Source organism: Danio rerio, chromosome 7 (assembly GCF_049306965.1).
Source record: "Danio rerio strain Tuebingen ecotype United States chromosome 7, GRCz12tu, whole genome shotgun sequence".
NCBI classification, from domain to species: domain Eukaryota; kingdom Metazoa; phylum Chordata; class Actinopteri; order Cypriniformes; family Danionidae; genus Danio; species Danio rerio.
In genome coordinates, this window is record NC_133182.1 from 13295001 (window position 1) to 13309757 (window position 14757).

At 33.5% G+C, this 14757-nt stretch overlaps 2 protein-coding genes across 4 annotated transcripts in view; both read left to right on the forward strand.

The window, feature by feature from the left end:
• Positions 1-5997, forward strand: part of syt7b (synaptotagmin VIIb) — a 295403-nt gene extending 289406 nt beyond the window's left edge. For 2 of the 3 annotated variants that reach the window (XM_068222145.2, XM_068222146.2), the window contains 2 exons: positions 1982-2181; positions 4504-5997. In XM_068222145.2, coding sequence (XP_068078246.1) covers positions 1982-2181; positions 4504-4608 — 305 coding nt within the window. In that variant the 3' untranslated portion in view covers positions 4609-5997. 3 annotated transcript variants of the gene reach the window in all.
• slc25a22b (solute carrier family 25 member 22b) overlaps positions 1-14757 on the forward strand; it is a 473977-nt gene that overhangs the window by 353750 nt on the left and 105470 nt on the right. The gene's annotated exons all lie outside the window — the stretch shown is intronic.

Sequence of the window (14757 nt, forward strand, 5' to 3'; positions counted from 1 at the left end):
AACTGTTTTCTCACCAGTGAAGCGTTCAGTTTTCCATCCTTAAAAAACAAAAGTGGATTCGGACACTCTCTTAATGCTTTTGCACCATACGCTTTAGACTGGGTGCTTAGATTGTTAAAATAGAGCCCTAAGAGATCTGTGACAAATATGGGGGGGTGGGGGGTGGAATCATCCACAAGCGTGCGAGGTTGCATTTTTCAAGTGTAAATGACTTTAGATTACACAACACTCACTACACTCCTATAATAGACATCCTTATTCTGGACAACTTTGTCTCGAACCACTGTTGTCAACCAAATCGTTTGTTAAATATTTCAAATTATGAAATATGGAGGCTGGAGAAGTATGCAAATATTTAACTAGATTAACCAACAAACTGCACTATAAGTATTAGACAAATTATAGCAGTTCAATTTGCCTTAAAGCAGTCCTATTATGCCCTTTTCTTACAAGTTCAAAATACCCAACACATAATGTTTTATAACTCTTTAAAAAAAAACTGCCCCTCTTAGGTTTTGAGCCAAATTGTGCAGTTTTGGTGACTGGCGCTTTAAATTCTATTACGCCCCAAGTCTAGGGGAAACAAAAAGGGCATAATAAACGAAGAAGAAACAAATGTGTTGGGGTGGTGGATTTCCCAAACTAAACTAAACTTAAAGCAAAAGATTCCCTTCGGTCGACAACCAAACTCACACACTCAGTTGAGAGTATATATGAATATATTTATTATAGAAAAATAGGGTTTATATAAATGAGCATTTCGTCAGGGTGACCACAGGCCAAAATAACAAACAAAAGAATCTATAAAATAAATCCACTAAATTACCTATTACTATTACCTATTACCATTTAAAGAAAAATACAAATATCTTACCTTACTCCCTAACTTAAAGTCAAAAGTAATCAAATAAATAGGCAGGTCACCCCTACACGCTCAATCTCTCAAAAATATTTTAACATATGATGGTGATCAGTACAATGGTTGTTGGTCGTCGGCCAGAGGGGTGAGGGAAACCTAGGAGCTCCACTCCAAACACCGTACGCAGCAGAAATGAGCTCCTCGAACCCTGCCGGAAGCTCCTTTTTATACGTGCTTTTGCGACCAGCAGCCAATCAGAATACGGAATCACGCCGGTATGGGAGCCTATAAGACAACAGAAAAACAACAAGAAGGCGGGACAAAAGAAAAAGACAGAGTACAATCCGTAATAATAAACTAATAAATAAACTTCAGTCGTAACAATTCAAATAAACTGAAAATGTCAAAAGAAGTGAAGCTCGTCTGTGGAGACTACATGTCAATTTGTGCATCCTAAAGCTCAATATTTATAATGTCTCTTAGTTGCTGACATGATCATCATCAGGTATGGGGAAAACTCTGATAGCAGACAGCTGCTTCTCACTCAGGGCTGTTTATGCTAATGAGAGAGAAAGAGAGAGAGAGAGAGAGAGAGAGAGAGAGAGAGAGAGATTATCACTAATTGCTCTTTTCATCAAATGTAATAAAAAAAAGAAGAAAAAATACATTTGTAGTATTAGAGGCTGGCTATATTTACACACTGTTGCCACACAACTGTTTAAACCTCTTAAAAAAGGGATTTTTGCATAATAGGTCTACTTTAAAATGCTTGTACCCTGATTATTGCTATATTTTTATTTAAAACATGGAAGAAATCTATTCATAATAAAACAAATAATAACATTTTACTCAAGTCCATACCTAGTAAATCCAGAGAAACCAAGAACTCTGAGGTATTCTCTTCATTTTCCCACCTATAGCAGTATATGTTTACCTTGATTTTTTTTTTAGCAAAGCCTCTCCCAAATGATTAAATGCAAATGTAACAGTTCCATTCTGTGCTTATAGGATTTCTGTGCAAATGGAGCATCCGTGTCAAGGTGGCATCCGCGCAGTAATCATCTCCAACGTATTTTAGCATTCACCACAGCCATTCTGACAGACTGTTTGTGTGCGTTTCAGATCCCTACGTCAAAGTGTGGTTGATGAACAAAGATAAACGAGTGGAGAAGAAGAAGACAGTGGTGATGAAGAGGTGTTTGAACCCGGTGTTCAACGAGTCCTTCCCTTTTGACGTCCCCGCTCACGTTCTCAGAGAGACCACCATCGTCATCACAGTCATGGATAAAGACAGGCTGAGCCGCAATGATGTCATAGGCAAGGTGTGATGCCACATATTCACTGTGTCAAGAAAAGCATGCATATACAACTGAAATATTTATCAGAATTCAGAGTGAAGTCAGAATTAGTAGTCATCCTGAATTTTTAGCCCCCCTGTATATTTGTTCCCCAATATCTGATTAACCGAGAGAAGATTTTTTCAACACATTTCTAAACATAATAGTTTTAATAACTCATTTCTAATAACTGATTTATTTTATCTTTGCCATGATGACAGTAAATAATAGTTCACTAGATATTTTTAAGGTACTAGTATTCAGCTTAAAGTGACAGTTAGTGTAATTAGGCAAGTCATTGTATATTAATCTTGATGGTTTGTTCTGTGTAGACAATTGAAAAATGTATGCTTAAGGGGGCTAATAATATTGACCTTAAAATGTTTTTTTTTTAAATTTAAACTGAAGAAAAAAATATTATAGGAAATATGGTAAAAAAAAAAATCCTTGATCTGTTAAACATCATTTGGGAAATATTAAAAAAGAAAAAAAAAATCACAGGAGGCCGACTAATTTTGACTTCAGCTGTATATTTCATGTATACTTAATATTTCAACCAAGAAGCAGATACCAATGGCTAAACGTGTTCTATATTGTTATAAATGATACAGAAATAGAATTTTTCTTTCACATTAAATTGATAAAGTGATACGCAGAATAACAATCAAAACTAAATAGCTTATGAAATATAGAATATTATGTTTAATTTAATATTGTTATGTTATGTTTAATGTTATGTTATGTTCAATTTAATGTTTCTAATCTTATTTTATATTTAATTTACAATTAAATGTAATAAATATTGCTGTTTATTAAATATTTGTTGAAAATATTGACATACTAAATATTATACTACAGATATACACTAAACCTTTGTTTAAAAATTTGTCATGCTACATATAGATAGATAGATAGATAGATAGATAGATAGATAGATAGATAGATAGATAGATAGATAGATAGATAGATAGATAGATAGATAGATAGATAGATAGATAGATAGATAGATAGAGTTGAAGTCAAAATTATTAGCCCCCCTGAATTATTATATATTTTTATAATATTTATTTTATCTTTGCCATGATGACAGTAAATAATATTTGACTAGATATTTTTCAAGACGCTTCTAAACAGCTTAAAGTGACAATTCAAGGCTTAACTGGGTTAATTAGATAGACTAGGCAGGTTAAAGTAATTAATATATGGCGAATAAAGCCCACTTTCTAGTTCAAGTGCCAATCATGAAACTAAAGAAACATCTGTTGTTTAATTTTAATGGTGATTCCTAATATTAAATTCAATAGTAAACTAGGCAGTTTTGGAGAGATGTTTCCCCATTCAGACAGAATGCCCAAGAATAATGCCCGAGAGGTGTTTCAAAGATGGCCGCCGAGTGAAATGACTTGGTTTAAAGGGACTTTGCTATTAATAAGCAGCTAATTAGTAGTTTATTGAGCTAAAAGTCTTAGGTAATGGGTTGTTAATGGTTTGTTAGGAGCGTGAATTATACACTAATATAAAATGTTACCGAAATGTGACTCGTTGAATTGTTGATTACCATTTTTCCTGTTTTTGTTTTAAACTTACTTACTGACCTACTTTATTTATGTAGCACAATGTAACAGTAGTCGTTGACCATTGTGCTGTACACAAAATGTGGAAACATTATCAGATAAGATCAAAGGAATAAAACAACACTCAAAACATAAAACATGAAGCAAATAAAAGCAAGCTCACATGACTTGGGTATTAAAAGCCTTTCCTAAAAGGTGATATTTCAATTTCCTCTTGAACACGGATCCTGTGGAGAGTATTCTAATAGAAAGAGGTAGAGAGTGTCCCCACAATTTGGGACCCACAATGTAAAAAGCCCGCTTTCCCTTTTTCTTTAACTTTGATCTGGAAACTTTTAACAATTTCTGACTGTAAACATCTAGCCAGTTATGTTAACAGTCTCAAGTTCAGATAAATAGGAAGGAGCCAGATCACTTTCAACCATAATCATGAGTAAAATGTTAAAATCTATCTAAAACATACCGGTAACCAGTGCAGAAAGAGTAAGATGGGGGGAATGTGCTTAAATCTACGAGTGCCAGTAAGCGTTTTGTGCCATTTATAAGCAATTTATATTGGATTGACCAATACCTATATAAATTGAGTTGCATCAGTCCAGGTCACTTTGGATTGTAATCTCAACTAAAAAGCAAGATTTAACTACTGCATTACCTGCTTATCAAATAACAGGGCAGAGTCGAAGACAATAGCTAGGTTCTTCCCATTTCATCTCCTCCTCTTCTTCTTTTCTAGATCTATCTATCCTGGAAGAGCGGTCCAGCAGAAGTAAAACACTGGAAAGACATGATGAGTCACCCGCGCACAGCCGTTGCCCAATGGCACGCTCTTAAAGCTTGAAGGCCCCGCCCACCAATAGTAAACCACACCTTCGAAACCCTGTTGATATGCACAAGCTTAAAGACGGGTACCAAAAGCCATCCAACTATCTTTCTTTCTCTCTCTATCTATTTTGTTTTTCTGCAGACCCTTCCTTTATTCACTTGTTTTTATTTGAATTCTTTTCCCACCAAAAAGAGGCTAAGCACTGCCAAGATCACCGGGAGAGAAAGTCTTGTGTTCAAAAAATAGAAATCTACGAGAGGTAAACAGACTCGTCTTCCTTGAGAAAAGAGAAAAAAGAAAAAAAAGGTTTGACAGCTCAACTGTTCTCTTGAGCAGACGGACCGCAGAACAGGGTGACTTCTATCATTGACTTTCACTTGAAAAAAGAAAAACGGCTGAAAACAATCTCCTGAACTATCACAATGTTTGTGTCCCACCTCCCTCCGAACGTAAGGATTGATCCGGATAAGGATCGCAAACCACAGTGCAATACCTAGCTGAAGGAGGGATGAACTTGTGTGTGTGTGTGTGTGTTGGACTTTTGTCACTTCTTGATGTTGAACAGTGTAGAAATTCGCTGGAACTTTTCGTCGTCTGTATGTACCTGTGAGTGCTGTTATGTGACTGAAAAAAGAGGTCTTGTTTAAACAAAACAACAACATCAAAAAAGAAGAATTCACTCACTTAATTGACTGGATCAGTTCCGAGGTGTAGGGAAAATTCCTGATCTATATAGAACATTCCAATAAATGTATAAAACAAAACAAAAGAGATCATTTTAACGATCATCTTTAGTGGGTCTACGCAAGAACAAGAATGCAAACACAAGAATGCTTATCGAAATGTGTCACCATCCAATTCCGCCCCTTTTTCCAACCCAAACTCATTATTGATAAGTACCCCATATACATTTTTGGAGATCGTGAAATATGTCCCAAGAGGTACCATTTTTGCAGTTTTTGTTTTTACGAATCCACCAGAGGCTGCTTTGTACGCTTATTCAGATCTCAAATTTCTCTTGCTACTACCATTTATGCCTGCTATTCTCGTGTAAATCCACCAGAGACCGCTGACCAACCAACCGATAAACCCCACCCACCCCCTTCCCTAATCCCAACCGATAGTGTTTTCAAAAAAACAGATTGACCCAAGTCCCCCCTTCCCTAAACACAAACGATAGGGTTTTTTAAAATCACCGATTGACCTGATTGCCCCCTTTCCTAAACCAACGGGTATTGTTTTCAAAAGCACAGATTGACCTGATTACCCCCTTTCCTAAACCCAACCAGTAGTGTTTTCAAAAGCACATAATACCCCGATAACCCCTTCCCTAAACCCAAACAATATTGTTTTCAAAAGCACCAATTGACCAGAATACCCCCTTATCTGAACCCAACAGATAGCGTTTTCAAAAGCACTGATTGACACGATTACCCCCTTCTCTAAACCCAATAAATAGTGTTTTCAAGGTACCAATTGACCCGATTACCCCCTTCCCTGAACCCAACAGATAGTGTCTTCAAAAGTACAGATTGACCCGATTACCCCCTTTCCTGAACCCAACCAATAGTGTTTTTCAAAAGTACCAATTTACCCGATTACTCCCTTCCCTGAACCCAACCGTTAGTGTCTTCAAAAGTACAGATTGACCCGATTACCCCCTTCCCTGAACCCAACCGTTAGTGTCTTCAAAAGTACAGATTGACCCGATTACCCCCTTTCCTGAACCCAACCGATAGTGTTTTCAAAAGCACCGATTAACGCGATTACCCCTTTCCCTAAACTCAACTGATAGTGTTTTCAAAAGTACAGATTGACCCGATTACCCCCTTCCATGAACCCAACAATTAGTGTCTTCGAAAGTAAAGATTGACCCGATTACCCCCTTCCCTGAACGCAACAGAGTGTTTTCTAAAGCACCTATTGACACGATTACCCCCTTCCCTAAACCCCACTGATATTGTTTTCAAAAGCGCCCTGATTGACCTGACTACCCCCTTCCCTAAACGCAACCTATAGTATTTTCAAAATCACCGATTGACCCAATTACCCCCTTCCCTAAACTCAATCGATCTCTAGGGTCAAAGAAAAGCCCTCATGGCCGCCTGATTTTTACCACGTTTTTCAGACCTTACTACGTTCTCACCCTGATATTTACTTGTTATTTTTTGCCCTATGTTTTTTGTTTTACCTGTTTTCTGGAACAGTTCTACCGCACTCGAACCCCATCATCACAATCAACTTCTTTCTGCGTCTCAAGTCAGCTGACATATGCGGTGAGCCACTGGGTAAACTGGTAACAGTGGAAAAGCCGTCCACATGAAGGTAAGCAGTCAGCCAGTACTTCTAAAAGGAAATTTAGCCGTCTGTGGCGTCACACCACCCCGTATCATTCATTTTGAAGAAGAAATGCAGCCATGCTTAGCTAGGGCTACATAATTCACGCTCTCCAGAAATGTATATGAGGGTACATTTTCACAACGAGCCTGTGTTGCCTTTTAACCAGGTATTAACTTGCATTTTCTACATATATATGCTGTCATCATTTTCCCCACTTTTTACTTTACACTCTGTATTCATTTTCCAGAAACTAGGCTTGTTACAATCGTGCAATACTTGGAGATGATCTCAAAAAATGTTGCCATGATCGTTTATATATTTACTAATTAACATATTTACAAATATATATATTTTTTTTTCCATCCAGTCACTTAAGCGCATATTTTTCAATCTGACCGAATTACTAAAGGCTTTGTGCGAAAATAACTCCATATATTTTGATGTTTCATATCCATAAACAGCTACATTACACACATCGGTAAGCTTTATAAAATCGTCTCACTTTAATTCCAGGTAAAACAGGAATGTGTTGCATTCTCAAAGTCACCACAAGAGGAGCTATGATCAGTTTTCTCTATCATACGTCATTTATTCTGAAAGGAACTCTATCGCTCCCTTAAGGTTAATGAGAGTGTAAATATCCCATCAGGATAACGCACTTGTAATGCACTGACCAAAGCATTCGTGTACTTGCGTAGAGTACATTGCTAAAATGTCTCAAAAGCAAAAGGAGATAGATGAGATTGGAATGAGTGTTTTAAAAGTGTGTGGGCAAAGCAAAACCACAGGAATCCTTTGATCTAAACTAGCATTCCTCAATGTAATGTACACATCTTGCAGAGGATTGCATCAACCACTTAACCAGTATGCAATGACACTGCCAATGTGAGTTCAACGCTGCCAAAAACGCTGTTCATTTCTTTTCATTTCCAAAAGGGCTGAAGAAAGAAGTTCTTAGTGTCCCTCCCAAATCAAATGTGCAATTTAGATGGTAATTCAAGAAAAAAGAGCAGAAGCAGAAAATACAATATAAGTCATGTGATTGTTTGTGCGTCTTTGGCGTAGTGTGTGTGTTTGTATGCGTTTGTCAATTGTCTGTATTTGTGTATGTGTCGAGGATTGGATTATATCAGTCATACTGTTTGATCGGTTCTTTTGGTGGACTTATGCTGCCTTCAAGTCATCGCGGAAAGAAATCATGATTACAGAATGATTTTTTAGGTGAAAAAATCTTTATTGTTTTTTTCTGGAAAAGTTGATAAATCAAAATAACGTGCATATTTGAGATTTGCAATCAGTTATTTAATAGAAGCAGAAAATTAATTACATTATTTATATATATTTATATATATATATATATATATATATATATATATATATATATATATATATATATATATATATCACTTAATTTTATTAAATTATTTATTTTATTTCTTAAACTGCAATAATATCAAGAATCGATGAAGACCAAATGATGAATTAGATAAAAGAAAATACAATAATAAAATATAGAACACAAAACACTTAATAAAAGCTTATATGATATTTTATTTTATTATATAACACTGTTAAAACTAATAATTTCACTTAATTTTATCTTTTTACTTTTATTTATTTATCTTAATTTAATTGACTGCAATAACATCAGGAATTGATGAAGACCTACTGAATAATAAAATTAAATATGATTAATAAAGGTAAAATGATTGAGTGAATGAATGAATACTGTTAAAACTTTAATACTTTTATTATCACTTATTTTTTTTATTTATTAATTCATTAATTAAATTATTTATTTATTTATTTATTTATTTATTTAAACTTTATTAATTTAACTTAAACTGCAATAACATCAGGAATTGATGAAGACCAAATGAATAATTAATTAAAATATAGAATAAAAACACTTAATAAAAGCTCATATAATGTTTTATTTTAATATATACACAGTGTTAAAATGAATATTTCCACTTAATTTTATTTTTTTTACTAAATTTAATTCATTTATTTTAATTTCTTTGACTGCGACAGACATTTACTCTTCTTTGACAGAGTAAATGCTTAATTAAATAAAATGTAATATAATATTAGAATATATAATAAAAAACACTTAATAAAGCTTTAATATAATAAATATTTTTTTAATTAATTAATGTATTTATTTATTTATTTATTTAAAGTTCTTAAACTGCAATAACATCAGGAAGTATAAGAACTGATGAAGACCAAATGATTAATTTAATAAAATTAAACAACAATAAAACATTTTATTTTATCATATAATACTGTTAAACTAATATTTTCACTTAAATATTTTTTTTTTACTTAATTTAATTTTTTTTTATTTCTTTAACTTTAACTGGGTTGCAGCTGGGAGGGTATCCGCTGTAGAAAACATTTGCTTGGTGAGTTGGCGATTCATTCCGCTGTGGCGGCCCCTGATGAATAAAAGGACTGAGCTGAAGATGAATGACTGAATGAATGAATAAAAAAACTTGATAAAAGCATATTTAAGAATGATAATTTAATATACCATACTGTTTTGGCTGCAAAACATGAACACGTGTTGTTATTTAATTTTAGCTCAGAATCTCAGGTAAATATATTAATATATGTTAGCTTTGGCAGAAACAAAAGGTTTCTGAATCCCTGTTTTATTGAATGATGGGAAATGTAGTTTAATTGCTCGAGCTTGTCAGATCATAAACTGCTTTAATGAGTACTATTTTATTGCAAGCTTTTTGGTTGCTCTTTGTGAAGCGTACGCAAAGTGTGCACAAACTGAATCAACAATCAACAATTACCGCTTATTATGATAGCAATTAGCTGCTGGCATAATTCTTAAATCAACATGCCCTTAACTCACAAAGTCTGTGCTCAATGAAAGTAATTACACTAATTGTGACATTGCGATGCTGTTTATGCTCTCGTCTTGTAAACAAATCATTCTGGCATGACTTGAAGGCAGCATTAGCCTGGTGTCTACGATGGGATAATGTGAGTTATAAGTGGCAGGATAAAATAGCAATACTATCAAGTTTTGGTTTTCGAAATAACTTTTTGTACGCTGCATTTACTTGTGATTTTTGTTGCTTCTTAACGTGTTACATGTGTAACAAAGCAAAGGCACATATCCACCTTTTTCCTATGGCCCATGATGCTGTGTGGGAATTGTGAGAGAAACTTCTGTTGAACTTCAAACGGGCAGTGAAGTGGGTTTTTTAACTGGGTACTTATTCTGCTCACACTTCATCCACACTGTAAAACAATGACAGAATTTTAATTTTTTGGGTTTAAGTAAACTCAACTTGCTTTAAAAGCAACAGGTTTACTCACTTTTTAGAGTAATATCAATTATTCACTTTAACAGCATTGAGTTTACTCAGTTTTTATGTAAAGTCAACCAATTGCTTCTAAAGTAAGCCGATTGTTTTTAAAATGAACGAATCGCTTCTAAAGTAAACCAATTGCTTTTGATATAAACTAATCACTTTAAAAGCAACAGGTTTACCCATTTTTTAAGTAGTCAACCAATCACTCTTAAAGTCAACCAATTGCTTTTAATATCAACCAATCACTTTTAAAGTAAAACAATTGCTTTTAAAGTAAACCAATCACTTTTAAAATCAACCAACCACTTTTAAAATAAATCAATCACTTTAAAAGTAAACCAATTGCTTTTAAAGTCAACCAGTCTCTTTTAAAGTAAACCAATGCCTTTTAAAGTCAACCAATCGCTTTTAAAGTCAATCAATTGCTTTTAAAATCAACTAATCGCTTTTAAAAATCAACCAATTGCTTCTAACGTAAACCAATTGGTTTTGAAATCAACCAATCACTTTTAAAGCTACAGGTTTACCTTTTTTTTTTTTTTTTTTGAGTTAACCAATCACTTTTGAAGTCAAATATTCGCTTTTAAAATCAACCAATAACTTTCAAAGTAAACCAATCACTTTTAAAGTAAACCAGTCGCTTTTAAAGTCAACTAATCGCTTTAAAAATCAACCCATCGGTTTTAAAGTAAACCAATTGCTTTTGAAATCAACCAATCACTTTTAAAATCAACCAATGACTTTTAAAGCAACGGGTTTACCCATTTATTTAAGTGAAGTCAGTCAATGGCTTTTAAAGAAACGAGTTTACCCTTTTTTAAGTCAACTTATCGCTTTTAAAGTCAACCAATCACTCTTAAAGTCAACCAATTGCTTTTAATATCAACCAATCACTTTTAAAGTAAAACAAATGCTTTTAAAGTAAACCAATCACTTTTAAAATCAACCAACCACTTTTAAAATAAATCAATCACTTTAAAAGTAAACCAATTGCTTTTAAAGTCAACCAGTCTCTTTTAAAGTAAACCAATGCCTTTTAAAGTCAACCAATCGCTTTTAAAATCAACTAATCGCTTTTAAAAATCAACCAATTGCTTCTAACGTAAACCAATTGGTTTTGAAATCAACCAATCACTTTTAAAGCTACAGGTTTACCTATTTTTTTTTTTTTTTTTTAAGTTAACCAATCACTTTTGAAGTCAAACATTCGCTTTTAAAATCAACCAATAACTTTCAAAGTAAACCAATCACTTTTAAAGTAAACCAGTCGCTTTTAAAGTCAACTAATCGCTTTAAAAATCAACCCATCGGTTTTAAAGTAAACCAATTGCTTTTGAAATCAACCAATCACTTTTAAAATCAACCAATGACTTTTAAAGCAACGGGTTTACCCATTTATTTAAGTGAAGTCAGTCAATGGCTTTTAAAGAAACGAGTTTACCCTTTTTTAAGTCAACTTATCGCTTTTAAAGTCAACCAGTCACTTTTAAAGCAATGGGTTAACCCAATTTTAAAGTAGTCAACCAATCACTTTTAAAACAGTGGGTTTACCAATTTTTTTAGGTGAAGTCAACCAATCACTTTTAAAGTCAACCAATGGCTTTTAAAGCAATGGGTTTACCCATTTTTTTAAGTTAACTAATTGCTTTAAGAGCAACAGGTTTACTCACTTGTTTAAAGTAAAGTCAATAAATCACTTTAACAGCTATGGTTTTACTCACTTTTTTAAGTAAAGTCAACTAATTGCTTTTAAAGTGAACAAATCACTTTTAAAGCAACAGGTTTACTCACTTTTTTAAGTAAAATCAACTGATCGCTTCTAAAGCAACATGTTTACTTAAAAAAGTCAACTAATTGATTTAAAAGTGATTAGTTGACTTTACTCAAAAAGGGTTTAAAAGCAATGGGGTCTACCTAATTTTTAAAGTAAAGTCAACTGATAATTTTAAAATCAACTAATTGCTTTTAAAGTCAACAAATCACTCTTTTTTAGCATCAAGTTTACCCACTTTCTAAAAGTAAAGTCAACTAATCGCTTATAAACATTGAGTTTACTCGCTTTTTAAAGAAAAATCATCTAATTGATATTAAGTCAACTAATTGCTTCAAAAGCAACGAGTTTACTCACTTTTTTAAGAAGTTAACTAATCACTTTTTACAGTGCATCCAATATTAAAAGGTGACTTAATGGAATTAGCAAATGACTTCCAGCAGAGCATGAATATTACTGTACTGTAAGGTATATGGAAAGTAAAATTCAATTCAACCATATTTTAAATTATTTAGTTTGAGTTCTCTAAATCAAGAGTGCATCCAATAATTTGAAACGCAATCATCAAATGCTGGGAAAAAGGTGGATTGAATGTAAAGAATTCCGATTGTTACGTATCTAAACGGTTATAAATTGGGAGAAAGCATAAATATTTACTCTAACAGATCACACAACTGCTTTCTTTAAAGAATCGAACTGCTTACTTGAACTATTAAGGCAATGTACTGTAGATAAGCAATACTTCTGAAAAACACTACGGTTATCTTCAGGGTTAGGTCACGCATTCATATCCGCTGGACTTGAACACACATACAAACACACACGCGCTCCTTCAGAAGTGAAACGCGCATCACCTTTCCGCCCTCGCCGTGTCAAAGCAGACGTTAAAATATCACTGCCAGATGATTCCTCCCCCAACTCATAACACGCTGTGACAGACGTAAACAGAGTGGGAGGAAGAGTTTAAAGGCCAAAACAAAAATGCAGACCAAAGTGAGAGAGAGCAAGACCTAAAAATATATTTATATATTCAAGCACTCCAGCAAAACTTGGTGTAACTGTGTTTCTCAGTTGTTGAAGGGGATTTAAATGAAGCGATAAAACAGGATGAATGAAAATGAGTGTGAAATCTTGTGTTTGGACTTTTGGAAGCAGGGCCGTCGCTCATAACATGTTGAGTAGCTCCGCCCACTGTGCAATCTTATTGGTTCTTCACCTATTTCTTGAAGTATGTTTTGGATCTGATTAAATACAAGTTCATATCTGTTGATGGCATTTGAGGCATAATGTTAGTAACTAACTTTATTTGTGTTTATTATGCATTGAGGTGAGAAAAAAGTCAAATTTTTTGGTAAAAAAATCAAAGCTTTTGGTAAATTTTTTGAGAATTTCAAATGACTTCCATTACTGTACTGTAGGGAATACTAATAGAAAATAGAAGAGAGAAACAAAACAGCATGAACTCAAAAGAGCATAGGCCACATATATGATACTAATGTCATGTGAAAATACCACAATAATGTAATATTTATTCATTTATTTTTCTTCGGCTTAGTCCCTTATTTATTAGGGGTCGCCACAGCGAAATGTACCGCCAACTATTCCGGTATATTTTTTACACAGGGGATGCCCTTCCTTTCGCTTATAAGAAAGTATCTGGTGCATATAGAGTGGAAAGTGTGTGTGCTATAGGTGGTTTGTCAAGCCCACTTGACATCTTCAATGCCTACTCCTTCATCTTATGCCAGACATGCTCAATAATGTTTATGTCTGGTCCTGGGCTGGCCAATCCTGAAGGACTTTGACCTTCTTTGCTTTCAGGAACTTTGATGTGGAGGCTGAAGTATGAGGAGCGCTATTCTGCTGAGGAATTTGCCCTCTCCTGTGGTTTGTAATCTACTGGGCAGCACAAATGTCTTGATACCTCAGGCTATTGATGTCGCCATTCACTCTGCAGATTTCTCACACGACCCCATACTGAATTTGCTACAGGTGGTTTGTCCAACCTACTCACCTGCGCAAAACTCATAATTGTTTTCCAGAAATATAGTTTATAAGAAAGTGTCTGGTGCATATGGAGAGGAAAATAGTGTTTCTAGAGTTTTCTAATTGGTAGAATAAAAATAATAACATAATAATGTGTTTAGATTATATATGTTTAGTTAGATGTGTTTAGCATTATTTATTTAATAATAGTAATAATAATAATAATTATTATTATTATTATTATTATTAATATTATTATTATCCTTATCATTTATTATTGTTATTATTGTTTCAATTATTATTATTGTATGTTTATTTATATATTTATTTTTTATTATTTACACTTGCATCTGCTAACATTTTATAATTATTTTAAATTTTATTATTATATGTTTAATAATATGTAATTATTTGCACTTGCATTTACTAACATTAATAGTTATTTTAAATATCATTATATACAATTAAACACATAACAATAATTTTTATAATAATGATAATAACATTAACGATTATTTAAAATAATATTATTGTATGTTTAATTATACAAATTATTACACTTGCATTTATCAACACTTATGAATATTCATTCATTTTCTTTTCAGCTTAGTCTTTTTTATTAATCCGGGGCTGCCACAGTGGATTGAACCGCCAACTTATCCAGCACATTTTTTACAGAGCGGATGCCCTTCCAGTCGCAACCCATCTCTGGGAAAATGTATGAATATTTAA